Here is an 18,221-nt window from a genome sequence, read left to right as displayed (position 1 = left end):
ACTACTACTACTATATGATGTAGGATCGTTGTATTTTGTGGATCCCGTGGATACGTGTACAAAGTAGGCACAAATTGAGAAGTATTTTACCACTGTTCAGCACAAGAGTCAATTGTGACGCTGGAGGAGGGTGTCAAGTCCAGTTTAACAGCTCTCTTTGAATTTGAGATATTTCACTGTAGAAAACTCACAAGAGCCTTTGAGATCCATTTGCTTCCTGGGGATGTTTTCTTTTCCTTTTGTTTTCTCCCTTTTTGCTACACCTCTGCTGTCATCCCAGACTCAGGTCTGGATGTTTTCTTGTGGTGTGTGGGCAGGAGCCCAGGGGAGGAGGGGGAAAGCAGACCTAATTACAGGGGATGGTCTCAAAAATAGAGTTGCTTTTCCCCTGGTCTGTGAGCTGGTGTGAGAGGTAGATGTTCTAGTTCTTTCCATAGTATTGGAACAGGAGGGCGGAGTTACTGGCAGATGTACTGTCTTACATGGGTTTAAACTAAGCTCAGAGTTACACAGCCATCACAATAGAAACAACTGAAGTAATTTTACATATTTAGCTTCCTTTCCTTCCTGCTTCCCTGCTGTCTCTTTCCCTCTAGCACTCTTTATAGGAGTATCAACCACCTATTCCTTCCCTGCAGATACTCAGTGTGGCCACAACATGACCACATCCTGCCCCAAACAACTACATCAAAAAGGAAAAGCCAGCAGAACTGCCAGTGCTCAGCTGGGGAAAAGGAACAGCAGTGATGGACCAGTTCCTGGAGATGCACGCAGATCTCAGTGAAGAAAAAGCACCAGCTTGCTTCATCATGGTGAAAATTCTTGTAACAATATTGCATGAAACTGGGGGAAAAACTGGGAGAAGGAGGAGGGCCTTGTAGTTTGCCAAATGAAATGGTCCAGGGAGAGAATGTGTGAAAGATGGAAAGGTTTGGATCACATCAGAGATGTGGTTCAGCACGTCCCTATAAACACCGTACTGGTACAACTGACAGCAGCACAGTGAAGTGCAGGATTAAGACTAACCAGCTGGCGGTGAGAGAATATCGGCAGCAGCATCCCTATGCCCATCTCCTTTGCCTCAGTTTTCCACACTGCAAAATGGAAGTTTATGGAACAGCAGGACCTGAAGGGCTCCGAGAGCTTGCCTGCCCAAAGCACAGAGTGAGGAGTAAATGAGACTATTCCCCATACAAGGCAGTAGTTCATGGTCTGTTGTCATACCCATTCTAAATTCTCATTTTGGGGGTTTTAACTGTAAAAACTTGTCTTGCCCTGGGCAGATGTTCAACTTGGAAAGCTTCCAGACTGGAAGCTTTTCTTCAGTTCTTTTGAAAAAAATCAGAGGAAAAAAATAATTTAACTACGTCCAAAGTCAAAAGAGCATTTTCCAGTGGCAGATTCCGAGAAAGTCCTGGCCTCACTCACACTAGGCTGGAGTAACAGCTCAAGTGTGTGTGACTGCTCCTGATAAAGCCCTTTGCAGGACTTGTTCTTTGTTAGGGTCAGCACATCTGAGGTCTCTTTGTGCTTCCAGAGTCTGGATTCAAGGACAAGTTTGGGGAGAGGCTGAAGTATTCCGTGTTATAACTATTCTCTGTTTCCCAAGGCTGATGGAAGTTTTGGGATATCATACTATTAAAGCAGCCCTGAGGCTGCTCTGATATGCACTGGGATGAGCAGAGGATAAAGCAGGGCCCTGGATGGCTTCAGAATGCACTGGTAAACCATAACTGAACACTTGGGGAGGATACATAATTTATAGAGATACCTTCTTTAAAGAAGGTATGTAGATATCATAATTATGATGACATACATTGTTGAGGCAGTCATTAGCCTTGAACATTAACCTCTGACTCCTGTCAGACACATTATTGGGTTCAACTGATCTGAGATTTGATCCAGGCAAGCAGTTCCTGCACAAGTTGGCACAAGACTAAGAATCTCTCCTGCTATGAAATCTTAAACTACATGGAGAAACTTGGAGTGACTTGGGGGGATAATTAAACACACAAGTCATGCGCTAACTAGTTCAATTAACTTCTCTTCAGTTCAGCTTCCTAAAGCTGGAACAATTCTAAGTCCAGCTCAAGAGCAGAAGATATGTCCATGCTGTTTGTCCATGTCCAGCCTGAAATGCAGTAACTGTCTATAGTGAAGCTTTAAACCTGGAAGAGCAGTGCATGAGCCAAAGCAGAGAAGTGTGGGTGAAATGCTCTGGAAAGCATATGGCCATGTTACACTTGTCTGCAGTTTGTGCCAGCACACCTGTACTTTAATATGGAGACTAAAATAGAAAGTGAAGTTGCTTTAACTATGACATCTGTAAAGCCAGAAACAGCAAAATAAATGGGAAAAGCTGCGGAATAGAGAGAGTCAGTAAAATGGCTACAGGGTAGCTGGATTTAAGCAAAGGGGCAGAAGTCATGGAAAGTCCTCTGGGAAACAAACTCGACAGGAAATAATACTGTTATAAAAGTACATGCACTGGCTATTACTGCGGCCGTAAAGCTTTCAAAGGGCTAGTTCTCATTTACTGACAGTGGACATAAAGGTTTTTTAACCTTGGCTCTGCTAAATTACAATCTTTTTGGAAGATATCCATGAGAAGTGCATTAGACGACACCCAAACCAAACAAACTTCATTGTTGGGCCATAAAAATAAAAAGGATGAGTTCGATGCTGAAGCATTGAGACTGATCATTGGAAGACCCAGCTTTGTCTTATCCTCTGGTCGGTTACCTCTCTGATTCTGGCCACATAACATAGGGCTTTCAAGAAAAGCCAGTTCCTTATGAGGTTGTATCTGCTCCAAGTGTTCACCTTTACTGGCATTCAAAATCTTATTCCATTTGTCTGACTTTCAGTTCCACAATCAGTTCTTGTTTCTGACATAGAGATGAGGTGGTCTGGCTCTGAACTTCTCATTCAGTCTTGCACTGAATTTGTGTTTGTGCTAAGGTTTTTTTGAGTCTGTCACAGCAAAGAACTCTGTAGGGTTACTAGTGTGCTTAAAATTACATACATTACCTATTCCTGTGTTACGTCAAGGCTGAATGCAAGTGTGTTTTTCTAAGTGAGAAAAGAGGGCAAGGAGGCATCAGTCTAGGAAAATTTACTGAAAGCACCAGCTGCTTTTTGGTAGCATCGGAATTTTTAGGTGGGCTTCAAACTGCCCATACAGAATGCAACATCTGCAAGTTTGCAGTTGCTATGAATAAACTGTGGGTGAAACTGAGCAAGTCTCATCCTTTGGTTACCCAGAGATGTTTACGGCTATCTGTATGACTCACTACTTAATTACTGTTTGCATTACCAAAGCACCCAGAGGTCTCAGTCAAGCGTGGGACCCCATCGTGTTAAGAACTGTACATACACAGGGAGACAGTCGCTGCCTCAGAGAAGTCACAACACAGACTTGACTGAATCAGGACTGGAGGGAAGCAAAGGCTTAGAGAGGGGCTGGCTGTCACACAGCAGAGCAGTGTGGGGAATAAAACCCTTATCCTCTTGTATCTCTGCCCAGTTCTCTACAAACTAAATCACACTGCCTCTCTGTACTTGCAACAAAAGAGACAAAAAAAGCCCAAAAAGGCAGCAAAAAGGCAACGGGTATTGTACAAAATGGTGCTCAAAGTAGTAAAAATGCTCTCAAATCAAATGCTTAAAACACCTGTCTTATTAAGGAAAACAGGACAGAACTACGAAGAACCTTGATCTGACTTGAGTAAAAAAGCATCGTTGCTCAGGGAGGTATCCCTGATTTTCATCTCAATGGGAACAAGACTACCAAGGTATTCTATCTCAATTACTTCACTCTCTTTCTTTGTAAGCTGAGTATCTTGAGTCCCAGGCCGTGATCACCAACACATCAGGCGGTCTCTCTGCAGTTTAGAGCCAAGTCCAAAAACATTCCCTAATTCTTCTTAACTCCTATTGAGTTATGTAGGAAAGCAGAATCTCTGGAAGAAGCTGGAGCAGGTATGCGTAATTAACCATTTTATATCAGAGACTGAATCAAAGACTCAAGATGTCTGAAAGATGTGCTGAACTTCAAACACCATTTTTTGAAGATCAGCGACTTCACTGTCCCAAGTCCTCCCACAGTACAAGAAGGTCTGGTCACGGAACACAGAAGGCAAGGCTAAAAATCTAGGGCCATCACTTCTAGGAGAACTCCTTCCTTCTTCAATGAACTTCAGGTTGACAGATGCTCCATTTTGCATGACGTATGTAAGTTGCGAGTATCTGACAACATCCATATATTCCTCATGGTAGCCTCCTGTGCACAATGAGCTCTCGAATGAACACACAATACAGGCTATTTCTGACAGGTTCAACCTCAAGGTCATGCTAGTCACAATACTTAATACACCAGGGAGAAAGATGGGTTCCAAATTAGTCCCTTGCAACATAAAGCAGCAGTTTCACTTAACTGGAGATGCACAACAGCATCTGAATGAAAAAAAATAAAAAGGCTGCATAAACTTGAGCAGAGAACATGCTTTATTGAGAAGTAGATATAAGAACAGCACATTCTACCATGTCATGGGAACAGGGTTTAGCTTCTGCACAAGAATGGCCTTCTTCCCTACTCCACAACAGATCTACTTTGTTGGATAGTTTCATGAGCATCTGTAGTTAGTTACAATACAGGAGCAAAGGGTGTGAGACAGCAAAATTCAGTAATGCCCACAAGGTCTACATCATGTACTGATGATCCCTTTTTTTTTTTTTTCTTTTCTTTCAAGGAGGCAGAGAAAGGCAGACAACCATCAGAAGAGCAATAGAGAACTTTTCCACATTAGGATGGGTCAGTAATTAACAGGAAATGGCTCCTACCTCCTGGCACAATGCAAGTGCTTCATTTCAGACACCATCCAGTGAGGAAGCATTGGAAGGTTTAAATGAAATCGGCACTGTGTGATGCTGCCATCATCCACCCCAGCATTGTCCCCCCCTGTTAATCACACTGGAGCCATGTAGGAAACCTGTGGCAGTGGTTATACTTGAAAGCCATTGTAAGATAGTTTCTTCCGGCGGCGGTGCTGATGGAAGAGAGGAAGTAAAAGTTCTTTTTTGTTTTACAAAGACAAACAAGGATGCACTGTCAGAGAAGCATACCATCCACACAGCTAACCAGAGCTGCCACTGATGCACAGAATGTACACTGTAGGCAATCCAACGACTGACAATATTTGCATTGTAGAGTTTCTGTGGCTGTTTGGACAAGGTTAGCAAACATCTGCCTAAAGTTTTTGTTTCTTCAGTCTAGAGGGAAAAAATCCTCTCCAATACCAAGAGACCTACAAATCAGGGAAGACTGCTCTGGGAAAAATATCTCCACTGAAATACACTGAACATGCGTGTTTCTGTGTAAAGGAACCTACTAACTCCAAGAGATAAACCAGGAAAACACAGTAACTTATAATCGGAGGTCTCTCCAACAGATACGGTACTGTAGTAGCTCCAGGAGCATATACCAAGAGCAACTCTTTGAAACATCTCAGACCACGATGTTCTCACACACTTAGCCTTGACTCCTCCAGGGTAACACAAACAATCACACCACTCAGTTACAAGATATGCAAGTTTCTGACTGTACAATATTAACCATGTGAAGACCTGCTATGTTATATGGAAAACACTGCTGAAAGAGGTGGCACATTACCTTACTAAAACTATTTGATACATGGAATAGAACAGGCCATCAAACAGGACTAGTTAAAAATGCTGAAGTCAGTGTAACTGCAGCTTGTTGGAAAACCAGACTTTCCCCAAACAAGCATTAGACCTTGTTCAAAAGCCACAGAAATTATCTCCATTACTCAGAACGCAAGGAACCTGAAGGAAGAAACAATCAGATTATAGGACACAATACAACCTCACTGGAATAAGAACATGAGGGTAAGACCAGTGACTGGACAGGTACAGTACCAGATACCAGAACTCCTTGGGCCAGTGCTGCTAGGAGCTTCGTTTGGGTCCTATACAGATCCAATCCTTGCAACCTCATTGAGGCCGAAACATAAAGTTCCTCAGAACTAGCGTCTGTGGTGTGCACAAAAGATCTGGGCCAGAACAGTACCAAGGGGAACTGATCTTTCAGGAGGGTACTGTACCAGCCAATCACAACAGCAACAGATACAACAGAGATCCCTAGGGTACTTCCTACTGCTGGGGTTCACTGGCTTCAGGAGTGATAGACAGTTAAGTTCCCTTAGGAGGGGTCCATTTCAAACAGCTGGGATCCATTATCTTATTGCTGTTGGATCTTTTTGCCTCTTTGGCTATCCATTCATCAATCAGATCCTAAGGAAAAGAGCATGAAAGAGCAGATTAAAACAAATGATCCATGTGGAGAATTATCCATGGTACACCACCACACATCTAAGTCCACAAATCTGAAGATGACTAGCCTACTAACTGCACAGTGTGACAAAAATAACATTTCCCCCACAGAGCTTTCTAGAAGCCCTTCCAATTACACTAATAAGGCTACATTCATCTACAAAGTGAAGTCTCAGGGAGCAGAAAACAAAAGAGAGAAGCTGTCACATTTTGAAATTTATAAACCATTTGTCTTGTATCTAATGAGGACACAAACAGGACTCATTCGGGATTCCATTAATTCAGTTCACTTTTATGTCATCTGGCTGCCCAATAAAGGGCAGGCACGATGAGGACCATGATGGGAACGTTGATCCATTGCTCCCCTAAAAAGCCACTTATAATGAGCAACGTTATTCCACACATCAGAAAAGGAAGGTCAATACATCATATTCTTATGCTACTGAAGAATCAGGTTGGTTGCCCATGTCGTATTTTATCAGTTACTGCATCTGAAAATTACAGTGCTCCCCCACTAGAATGAAAAGGCTAGAAAATCCAGCACAATGCAAAGGCAATGCTGATTTTGGCAGGTTCACGTGAATCTAACAGCTAAATATAAAGAAACAAAAATACAGAAATAGCTATCACAAATCTTACCTGTCTTTTTAGGACCAGGTGTTTTCCTTTCCAGTACTTGAGCATCTGAAGTGCCTGCAACGTGCTAACAATGTCCACAGGGTTTACTGCAGTCTCCTGGCTGATTTCTGCAAACCAGTATCAGTTCATGTCAGAGCAGAAACAAATTCCTCTGTAATAGCCTGTAACTGTTAAGTTTCCAACTCCAAGTTTTATGCAACTCCTTTTGAAGGGGTACACACAAAATGCCTCACACATACTAAGGAGATACATGCAGTGTTACTGTTGCTGCCGGCTTGCACGCACCCCTTGTCCACCCTGGTTAACTACAGCACTGCTATACAACTTGCCTTTGCTTATTTCACTCTTGAAGACTAATTGATTGCAAAGAGCTTGAAGAGCCATGGGCTATGGGTACAAGCCATGCAGAGCTGTACAGAAACAGCCCAGCTCACCCAAAAACTGAAAGCCAGCCTACACATCACAATGATTTAGTGATACAATTTTAGGATCCAAGTTAAGGCGTAATCCTCTGAAAGACAGCTCCTTCTTCAGAACTACCTTGGGATCTCTATGAAATGCTGCACACTCCTAGGTGCCATAATCATAAAAATGCTATTTAAAGAGGTCCAAATAGTGTTAGTATTTTAACCGTGGCAGGACTGGAAAGGAGCCATACCCAACTACAGGAATATTCCACTAACTATGCTGTTGCACATCTGCATGAATCGTCAAGCATGACCTGCCTCATATTTGAGGAAAATCAGTGATATGCATAGGTATGTTCCTGAACCAATTCACTACAAGCTTATTTAGCTTAAAATCATACCTTTTATAGAGATCTCTTTTCCTTGAAAATTATGCAGGTAACGAAGGAGAACTTCTTTCCAGTAACTACGGTAGCTGATGAGGCCTAAATCAGACAAAGGGCGTTCTGGAGAGCCAACTTTTTCTTCTACTTTAGAAAGCAAGTAGCCTGTAAAGGAAAGAAAACCTATTTATCTTTCCTAAACTGTCACCCTCTTTAGCACACGCAGAAACCGGCTATAATGAAAACTGCTCAACCATCACCATCAATACGTTAGATTTCTTGGTGAAATTGTCACGTTGGGCAGAATAATGTTTGTAGAATTTCTCTCTCTCTACTTACTGAAGTCAATGAGCATTTTGCCGTAACCTTGCCTCATATATTGAGGCATTGTCAGGATACAAGAAACATTATAGTTGAGAAAAGAATTCTTCTCCTAAAAACAAGAACAGAGAGGACAGATTAACAGGTCTAGATCTGTACAAATGATGGGTATACCATAATCCCAACAAACGGAACAAGCCTGTGCAACTGATACAATACAAGGTGAAAGCAGCAACAGTAGAAAAACCTGCTTAACAACAAGTAACATGATCATCCTTCAGCTACCAACCTGGCTTAATGTCTTACTTTATTAGCCCTTAAATTGGGTGTTTGGTGCACAATTTCAAGCCTAGGATGGCTGGCCATGGAGCTGTACCTGAGGAACTGGTAACACCCTCACTACCACCTCTGTCATCTACCAGGTTTACATGCAACAGGAAAGTGACATAACAGCATGTCCTGGTTTTGGCCAGGATACGAGTTTCTTCTTAGTAGCTGCTGCAGTGCCGCATTTTGGATTTGCTATGAGAACAATGTTATTGACACACTGGTGCTTTTAGTTGTTGCTAAGTAATATTTATGCTAAGTCAAGGACTTTTCAGTTTCTCAGGCCCTGCCCACAAGAAAGCGGGAGGGGCACAAGAAACTGGGAGGGAGCAGAGCCAGGACAGCTGATGCGCAGTGGCCAAAGGGGTACTCCATAGCACAGAACATCATGCTCAGTATATAAACTGGGAGGAGGTGGTCTGAGTCTGTTGATCACTGCTCAGGGACTGACTGGGCATTGGTCAGCAGGTGGTGAGCAACTGTATTGGGCATCACTTGGGGTTTTTTCCCCTTCCCTTTGGATTTTATTCCTCTCCCCTTCTCATTATTATTACTGTTGTTGTTGTTATTATTATTTTATTTCAATTGCTAAATTGTTCTTGTTTCAACCCTTGCATTTTACCTTTTTCCTGATTCTCCTCCCCATCCTGCTGGGCACGGGGGGAGTGAGCGAGCAGCTGTGTGGTACCTGGTTGCCAGCTGAAGTTAAACCACAACACAGCAGCATTATAAGCACATTGAAATGTTCAGATAAAGACAACTCAGACACACTTATCTGCAGATCAAGGCCATTTTTCCTTAGAACATTTTTTTTTCTTAGATATTTATCCAGTTTTGACTCAGTTATTTAAGGAATATAGTTGCCTGCTCTTTATTTGGGAGAGTATTCTCCTACCTACAGAATTTCACGGACTGAAACCTCTAAGCTACATTGCATGATATCACCATGTCCAGAAGGGTAGTAACTTTTTCTGTATTGAAGTAACAACAACCAGGAAATGTATTTCACTCATGTGCGGCAGAGATTAAACAAACAGATTGGCTACTTTTTAGGTAGGCAACATGTCTGAGAAAACAGCTGAGAAAACTGGCTCCTATTCTAAGCTTAGCCAGTGACTTACTTGAGTTATGCCCCAGTTTCTCCACCTAAGAATTTTTATTCCTTCAAGTACTTTGTTAAAAAAAAAACAAAACATGCTGACTAATACTTATTCTCTACATTTTCTTTATCCTTTCTTTTGCCTATATTTAAGACACCACTATGCTTCCTAGCAACAACAGTTCATTTGAGCTGATTTGGTTTTTGTTAGTAATGACAAAAGATGCTACAGCAAAACACCTCCAATCCCTGCAGCAAAGTATGAACAATTTATGCAGATCCGGTTTGAAACTTCATCTATTCCTAAAAGCAACAAATCCCAAGACTGCAAGAACTCTGAGGGGAGATTCAGTACTGATAATTGTGTCCTAAATCTCATTCTAGAGAGGCAGTAATGCATATGTATGTATTTTCAACTAACCTTGGAGAAATATCCTATCAGGTGACAGCCAGTGTTGTCAGCTTCAGTCATGACATAGAAGAGGAAGGGTTCAACATCATAATACAGTGTTTTATGGTCCAAGAAAAGTTTTGCCAGCAGACACAGGTTTTGACAGTAGATCTAGAAGCAAAATAACAGAATACACCAGTTTATTATAGAGGAACATCCAAGACTGGACAAAAACAGGCATACATGGGAAATGACAAGAACGTTCTGATTCATCTGAGAAATGACATACACTCTTTCAAATAGAGCAGCTGGGTCAGGAAACAATTCCATTTGTGATGAAACTTGATAAGCCTAGCCTCCTAAGGCTGGGAATTGACATTTGTGATATTCATCTCTGAATGCTCTAAACACCACATCCCCAGTGAAGAGGAGCAGAAGGCTGGATCTCTGCTTGCTTGCACTATATTGCATTAATCCAGTGCTTCAAGGTTATCTCCGGTAAATATCAAAGATTCCTCCCAACTTCCAGCAGTGCAGAATTTAGCTTTTGCATTTGTTTCTTTGTTCTTTCCTCTGAAACCTTCAAGACCAGACACAACGCAAGACAGGGCACAAGCATGGTGCTACTACCTAGCACTGTATCTGCAGCTGCAGATGCATGTTCTACCCTTCAATTCAAGGTTAAGGAGGTCACCTTCAAATTTAGGCTGCTTCCCACTCTAACCCAAATTTCACCGAGTATTCACCACAGTGAATGGGAGATGGGCAGTAGCAACCTACTGAGGTCAAGCACAGTAATCTTCCCACTAACTTTCAGAAAGAGATCTTGACACGTATCTCCAACCATAGTAGGAGACAACAGACAGAACTGCTGGAGCACAACAGGGCTGAGGAATAACCACAAAGAAAACGCAGACAAAACTGCTGCTAGAATTGCAAGAATGAACAGATCAGACTCTAGTAGCCTTTCTGCAATTAAGAGGGAGAAAGGGCCATTTGCATCCTGGTTCTTTACAGGAAAAGCAGTGCCTGGCACATCTCAAAAATAGGCTCCACACTCAAGACTGACCTAATGATCACAGTTGTTACCTTATTCTTTTTCCCATCCACTTCAAACACCGAAATGGAGCCTTTGCGGTAGATTTCATCACCTGGTGGATGTTTCCAAACACATTTTGCCTATGACAGGAAAACAAAGTTAGGGTGACACTCCTGTTTTAAGGGCAGAAAAAGTTACAACAGCTACTGGGTATACCAGGAAACATGCAGTCTTCCCCCCTCCTAAAGTGAGCAACAGAGTTAACAACGATAATGTTTTAAAATGTTTACACGCCGACATCAGATTTAAAACTTGGGAATCAGCTCTACCCTAACCCTTACCATGTGTCTGCGCAGTATTGTCTGGCTCTTCATATATTTGAGACAGAACTCACACATGTAGAGACGTCCCAGACGAGCATACTCTTCTGGGTAGGGAGAATGATACCAGGTATCCAGCTCATAACGGCCAAAAGCGATTGTTTTAATCATATTGCTGCCTTCTGTGATCTGGCCCTGGAGCCGCAACTTCTCCTATGAATGAAAAAAAATGGATAATTACTTTTTTAAAAAAAAATATTAAAAGTAGGTAGAGAAGGGGACCCTATTTATTTCCCACAAGGACATCATTCACTTCAAGTCTTCTAAATTCATCCTTCTATGTGACAACATCTAATGACCCATCCCACAGACCTCCTCAGTCAAAACAGTCTGAGCCCTGTCCACAAGCAGCACGGTACAGACTGTTCTTTCACCAGGATTTGTCTTGTGAATCAGCACTTAGCAGCATGACAACACTAGGATCATATTCTTTCTGTCATGAAGGCAATGTAAACTCCTTGCCGCTTCACGCTTCTTTCCTAATCTGTAGGGAAAGGATACAGCCTAATGCTCTGTCTCAGAGATACCCCACACGCAACTGTCACTTGGTAACCATCAGAGTATCTTTTGGCTCATGTCTGGAGATGGAAGGTGGGTTTGGAAAGCACCTACAAGGTTTTGAGCTCCATTCCACAGTCACTGGCTGCTGTCAAGATGGTTTTTGTCTTCTGTTATCATCACTCCTTCAGTGGACAGTTGAAGCTGTCCACTCTTTCACTGAAAATGAACACCTATTAAATGGGACTGTTACTAATTATTCCTCTTGCAGGCACTGCAGCATTCATGACTGCAAATGCTTAACACCAGCTGTACTTTCAGCAAACCCTCTGAATGAGTGGCACTTAAATGTTATCCCTAGTGTAACTTGGCTGACTTGGCTGGGCTGTAGTTGCTCTTCTCACAAACGCTGATTCTATCTGCACAAGTACAACAAAACCCAGAAAGCGTTCACGTTTCTAACAAATACATTTGTTATGTGATTTTTCTCACCAGGTCCTCAGATGCCCGTGCTTGTGCTCTTCGGAAAAGCTCGAGGTCATACTCACTCGTCAAGTTTTCAAGCAGAGGTTCCCTAGTATTGCCATAGGTTTGTCTGTGCTCCTAGAACAATAAAATAATAGGAGGTTTTGCTGCCATGGTGCTGCTAAACTGTTGGATTTTGCAGCTTTTTTAGCTGAGAATGCTGCAGGATGACTGGGAAAGCCAAACTCCTGTTTAGTGGTCTCATTCCAGACAGGAGGGAATGAAAGAATAAAGTCATTGCTTTTACCATGTATTTTTCTTTTTGTTCCTTGCTTAGCCCCGAGTTCCTCTTCTTCCTGAGCTCAGCTACTTTCTCTTTGTAACGCAGCTGTCTCTCTGTTGGTGCCTGAAAGAAAGCAGAGGTGGAAACCTTCACTAGGTTTCATCCACTTTAAAGTTTTCTTTACCTTCCCGCCCTATAGGACCTCTGTCCTGGCTTTCATTTTATGATGTTTGCTGCCTCTGAACCAAATCCCGTGCTAATAAGAGGGCACTGCAGGTACAACATCAGCATGTAAAATAGGAAATTTTTCTTTATACCACAGCTTGCCTTTGCCAGTGTACCTCAGTCCCACAAGACAGGGTGCACTCCTTATGTGCTGCTTAATCATAGGGAAAAGCTCAAGCTGACTCATTAAGTCATCTTGACTCAAGTCCAAGATGCAGGAACTGAAAAATTTAATTCCCCTGGTTTTATTCTTTTCTGTTTAGTCAGAGCAAAATTGTAGTTTACAGTGCTGCAGGAATTCTCTTGTCCTACATATTAAAGCACGCAGAAAAGGTCATCCTGAGAACAGCTCCAGCCTCCTTTGTAAATACTACTGGCCAATGCCACCTCTCTGCTCTTGCTAGGTGCTCCAGTCTCACGTTTGAGGAATACAATGAATTGCCCTTGCTGAAACAAATCGGAGATGACTAATGGGCGTGCCAGGACTCACTGCAACAGCTTATCTGAAGTGAAGAAGGAAGATCAAGTTAAAATCATTGCTGCTGGAAATGACAAGCTGAAGTTTTCCCACTGAAAACTGAGCAGCCACTCTATTAAGTGCAGATTGCCTACCTGGTGTCTGGTGGCGTGCCTGTTGTTGTCATCCTGCCGATGGGCCAGCATTCTCTCCTCAATCTGTTTATCCCGACTCTGGGCTCGCACCTGGAAGCCAAAACTCATGCTGCAGCAAAGTACTATCAAAGGCTTCATCTTTTCCTTCTCTTGTTTTGGTGAGTTTTCTGAACTGTAATTCACAGATGATTTGACGCACAAATGCTACTGTCTTACAGCTAAAGACATCAGCTGAAATATGTTAACTCTATCTTCTGTTCATAAATGATAGGTCTTGGCATTTTGTTCAAAAAAATTGGTAAGGAAGATAAAACAAAAAGACTTATTTACCTTGCACTCATCTGCTGAGAGATTATGATATAGTGGGCATCCTGATATGGAGAAGTGTCGCTCATGTTTTCCAGTTAGGTGTCCTGCAGAGGATCAGAAAAAAACACCACCTTTTAAAAAATATGATCATAAAGATGTTTAAAAAGCACTCAAGATGGGCAGATCCCTCATATGACCTTCTCAAGGAGCATGCTCAGTTTACCAGTGTGACAGAAGGAGCACGCTTCGTGGTTCATGGCAGAAGCTTTAAGAACAAAGAAGGAAAACCTTTTCCACACTAACTCAAAAGCTGCAGTCCATGCAAGCAGCCACACATATCTGAGGTCTGCAAAAATTTGTTTCTGAAAACCTGCTTCTGGCAGAGACTGGCACCCTACCTGCAAGACTCTGCATTCTCCTCCCACACCTGTGCCCATACTCCTAACTTGTTCTTCACCCTAGCATCCCCCAAACACTCCTAGCCAGAAAACACCTCCAGAAAGAATATACCTACAAATATGCTTCATATCCCTTCTTTGTACCTACTTCTCAGTAATATTCCTGATCATAATTAAGTGCATATTGTTAGGATGCATAAACTCAGCTGAGTGGGACTTTGAATATCACAGCAGGAAGGCAAAACCCAACAGATTAATCCTGGAGCTGAAATTACCTAAAGAGTTACAACCAGGAGTGGGACATTTCATGTTGAAATTGTAGCTTTCATGGAAGCGGCGGCGCTTAGGGCGGTGAGACAGGTCACTTCCAGAATCCTTCATGGACATGTCCTTGGCAATGCTCTCATCATGGGATACATTTGGACTGGAGATATCAATATCAGACTCTGAGGAAGGGGCATTCCCGGTGGGGGTACGAGGTGGAGACTCATCGTGATCCGCTGCATTTTTAGTGTCTAAATAAGGATCAAGATGTTACAAATTTGTCTGAAATAAAGCTTTCAAAAAAAATATGTAAAGCAACTCCGGACAGCTGTCTCAAACGCTCTGTCCTCAGGATATTATACTGTGCCCTCAGAGAATGGAGTCACACACTCTTTCCAACAGCATTTTGCAAACTTTCAACGCCTCACTGCACCCTATGTACCTCTGTCAGAAAAGTCAACCACTTGCTCAGTCTCTGACCCAGATGAGCGAGTCTGCCGGAGTGGGTATTTCTTTGGAGTCACAGGAGTAGGCTGCTGTTGGCTGCGGGTTACCCTCCTTGTAGAATAGACAGGCTCTTCTGCTCCAAACGATGGTGGATTACGAACTGGGCTGGAATCTAATTCCATAGAAACACCATAATTACACCCACAATAAGCACTGTAAGTCAAAAGAGTCACCTCGCACGTGCTCTGAAGTCTGTAATACCAACATCTGATAGCTGGTATCAACATAGAGTTCTGTCCTACCGCTCATGGCTGCACATCATCACAAAGACATGCTCCATTCTTCTGAGCTTAAATCTTTTGACACTTTTACCAACACTCAGGAATCTGGAATTAGATCAGCTTTCTATGGACTTAACTAGTAATTACAAACCAGCTTCCATTTGGAAAGCTAAAGAACCATTAGTTCTGATAGTTAGGTTATCAGTGTTTAGATAACCCTTGGGAATAGCAAGATTGCTTCTGGTGTGGAGCTATATTTGGAGCCCTGTGTGTCGTTTTGTGATCCTATGCTGCTCATAGACTATAAAACAATTATTTTGCATTAAAATAATGCTTTCATAATCCTAAAATCTCACAGACATCCCATACACACCCAACCACGTTTCCTCTTGTTTTTAAGACCTAATCACCAGATGATCATGTACATATATTTCTTACTTGCAATATAATTTTTTGCAAAACAAGATTCTTTATCAAAACGTATACATCAAGCAATGGAAAGAAGTTACTGTCATTTCCTCCCCTTGATGCCAGATGGCAGCTTATTAACAAACAGCCAAGAATGACTGCACTTACACTAAAAATGAGGAGGCGGACACATTCAATGTTTCCTCTTACAATACTGATGCCAAAGCATACAAAATAACTGGCAATATGTTGATTACATTTATTGCAGAGTAGGGTCAGCACCAGCAAGTCATGAAAATACATCTTCCCTTGTAGTACAGAAAACCCCAAAAACCAGAAAACCAACTTTCACCTCTAAACACCCTCTCTCTAGCTTGGCTCCAGTACCAATAGAACTGTCTAGACGGAAAGTAAATTTTTAGAGTTCTCAGAAAAATCAGGCAAAGCTGGCAGCAGAATCATGGTGTTTTGATTCCTACTTTCTTTAACAAATAGATGTTTTTACTTTTTGAACTGAGGATACTTGAGTTCTGACTTCCACCACCAGTGTAATCTTTAGACTATATTAACTCATTTGTGCAATATGCACATATAAAGACTGCTTTTTGCTGTGCTTCATTAATAGCAAATGAAAAACGTTAAATATTTTTATTTAGGTATAAACTCCACTCATTTAAGTTCTAAAGGTCAGGAATATGGAGTACATTGAGCCTGTTTTGCTTAAGAGGCTGCTTTTCTTTCCTTTGTTTAAGAAAATAAAGCATTTACCTTGAGAGCTTTGACTGAGTCTGGCTGAGGAACGGGTCACACGGGCAGATCGTCGTGATGTGCCATCACTTTCAGAGCTGTCTGTATGCTCAGGATCAGTCGAAAAATCAGAGTCTTCTGTTCCATCTGAGCTACTGCCTGCGTTCCTCTGTGACACCACAGACCCAGACATTAGCAAAGGAGCATTTAAACTTGCATATTTTATTTATACTATTAAAACCCCCCACTATTTTATACTAGATAGATAAATTCAAGCTGACACAATGACACATGCAAGCTAATAAATGTCAAGTGTATTTACTCTGGAGAAGATATTTTAGCTCAATAAATATGCAGTGTCAGACAGTGCCTTCTATAATAACAAGTTTCTGCAAACTGATCCACTAAGGAAGATAACTGTAGCACTGGATTTTATTTAAAGCAAAAGGTAAATCAAGTTTAGGGCTAGTTTGGACAATGCTATGAACTGACCGTTCTCGGATCACCCTGCCAAGCCAACAACACTCCTGCACTACCTGCCTGTTCACAACAGCAGAGCACCAGGCACCGCGGGAGCAGCTGGTGGAGCAAACAGATGGGCTCCAGCAACGGCCACACTGGCTCATCACCACTCAGCAACGCAGGGCAGAGAAAAGCAGGGCACTCAGCAAAGAGGCTGCGCTAGAACAGGCCGCGAATGCAGCCGCGTTCACCTTGTCCTGGCCCACCAGCGCGGCCCCCTGCACCACGCAGCGGCCTGCCCTGAGGGAAGCAGGCCCCGGGAGCTGGCGGGCAGCCACCAGGCCTCTCAAGATCCCTCCCCCGCACGACAGCCCTGACCCGACAGCCGGAGTGTGGAGGCGCCCACAGGTGTCGGCCAGAGCGGCCGGAGCCATGGGGCGCGGGCGGAGGCACCCCGCGGCCGCCGGCCCCGAGGGGAAGGCGCCGAGGCCGGCGCGCGCCTGAGGGGAGGGGCTGGGGCTCTGCCGAGGCCCCGCGCGCACGGGTGGCGCGAGGGCGGCCCCCGCGCCGCTTTGTTTTGCACCCAGCGGAGACTCGCCGGTCCCGACCAATCACAGCGTGCATGGGAGGAGCCGAAAGGGAGAACCCGCCAATGATAGCTTAAGACAGCAACAAAGCGCGGCCGCCGAGCGTGACTGACGGCAGCCGCCAGCCTATCACTGCAAGCTTCCCGCCTAGTGAAACATCAACCGGGGAGGGGAGGGGAGGGGAGGGGTGGGGGGGGTGGGCGGAGTGGGATGGGGGAAGGGAGAGGGGGAGAAGCAAAGCACGCGCGGGGAGGATACCGTTGGGGGCGTAGATCGGCAGCCCCGGAAGCCAATCAGCGGCCAGCCAGGAAAGGCAGTCCGACCAATACGTGAACAGCTCTCCAACTGCCTGCCCAGTCGGGAAAACCAAGAGGCGGGCCGAGCTGCAGGCGCGGGGGAGGGGAAACGGTAACCGTTGGGGGCGATGAGTGACGAGCAAGATGGCCAATTAGCGCCCAGCATGCCCGTGTGGCAGCCACTCAGGAAGCGAGCGAGGCGGGCGCAGTGGGCTGAAGGCCGCTATTTTCCCCCCGGTTTTGTGCCCATGAGAGGTAGCGGAGGGGGTGGAAAACGGGGGAGAGCTACGGCCTGAGCTTCGCCAGTCCCCTGCCCGGTGCCTCCCCAGTCCCTCAGCCACGCTCACCTTCCTGCGCGGCATCCTGGGCGGGGGCAGTGAGGTTGGTTGGTCCCCGGCGCCCCCGGCCCGCGAAGCGGCAGTCGCCGCCGTGTTAGCGCTGGCGGGCTCCGTGGTGACAGCCGTGTCTCCCGTCTTGCGGCACCTCTGCTCCGGCGGCGCCAGCCTGCTGCCGCCAGTCCCAGTTCCCTGCTCGGTCCCTCACACTTCCGCCGGGACACGGCCCACACCCCCCGTCACGTGACCCCGAGCCAGTCCCATGCC

General features: G+C 44.2%; 1 protein-coding gene across 2 annotated transcripts; it reads right to left on the bottom strand.

Moving 5' to 3' along the window:
* Positions 1-4,488: 4,488 nt before the first annotated feature.
* On the bottom strand, positions 4,489-18,181 carry KAT7 (lysine acetyltransferase 7). 2 transcript variants are annotated; one of them, XM_037411347.1, is made up of 15 exons: positions 17,967-18,181; positions 16,296-16,443; positions 14,834-15,010; positions 14,403-14,642; positions 13,751-13,833; positions 13,421-13,510; positions 12,608-12,706; positions 12,328-12,438; positions 11,299-11,490; positions 11,008-11,097; positions 9,949-10,089; positions 8,120-8,213; positions 7,799-7,945; positions 6,991-7,097; positions 4,489-6,312 (listed from the first exon to the last, which is right to left on the bottom strand). In XM_037411347.1, the coding sequence occupies exons 1-15, from the start codon at positions 17,979-17,981 to the stop codon at positions 6,211-6,213; spliced, it is 1,836 nt and encodes a 611-aa protein (XP_037267244.1). In that variant the 5' UTR covers positions 17,982-18,181; the 3' UTR covers positions 4,489-6,210. The 2 variants fall into 2 exon arrangements, with proteins under 2 accessions (XP_037267244.1, XP_037267243.1); XM_037411346.1 differs by lacking the exon at positions 17,967-18,181 and having other exon boundaries at positions 16,296-16,482.
* Between the last annotated feature and the right edge of the window lie 40 nt (positions 18,182-18,221).

The sequence above is a fragment of the Falco rusticolus genome, chromosome 18 (assembly GCF_015220075.1).
Source record: "Falco rusticolus isolate bFalRus1 chromosome 18, bFalRus1.pri, whole genome shotgun sequence".
Lineage (NCBI taxonomy): Eukaryota > Metazoa > Chordata > Aves > Falconiformes > Falconidae > Falco > Falco rusticolus.
This window is presented reverse-complemented; position numbering and strand designations above follow the sequence as displayed.

Bases quoted from the DNA above. Each gene is read 5' to 3' on its own strand.
- KAT7 (XM_037411346.1), bottom strand. From the start codon at position 16,467: ATGTCTGGGTCTGTGGTGTCACAGAGGAACGCAGGCAGTAGCTCAGAT. The intron at 12,439-12,607 runs GTAAAAGCAATG...TTATTGTTCTAG, and splicing joins AACAAAAAGAAAAATACATG to GAGCACAGACAAACCTATGG. The intron at 7,946-8,119 runs GTAAGTAGAGAG...TTTCCTTTACAG, and splicing joins CAAAATGCTCATTGACTTCA to GCTACTTGCTTTCTAAAGTA.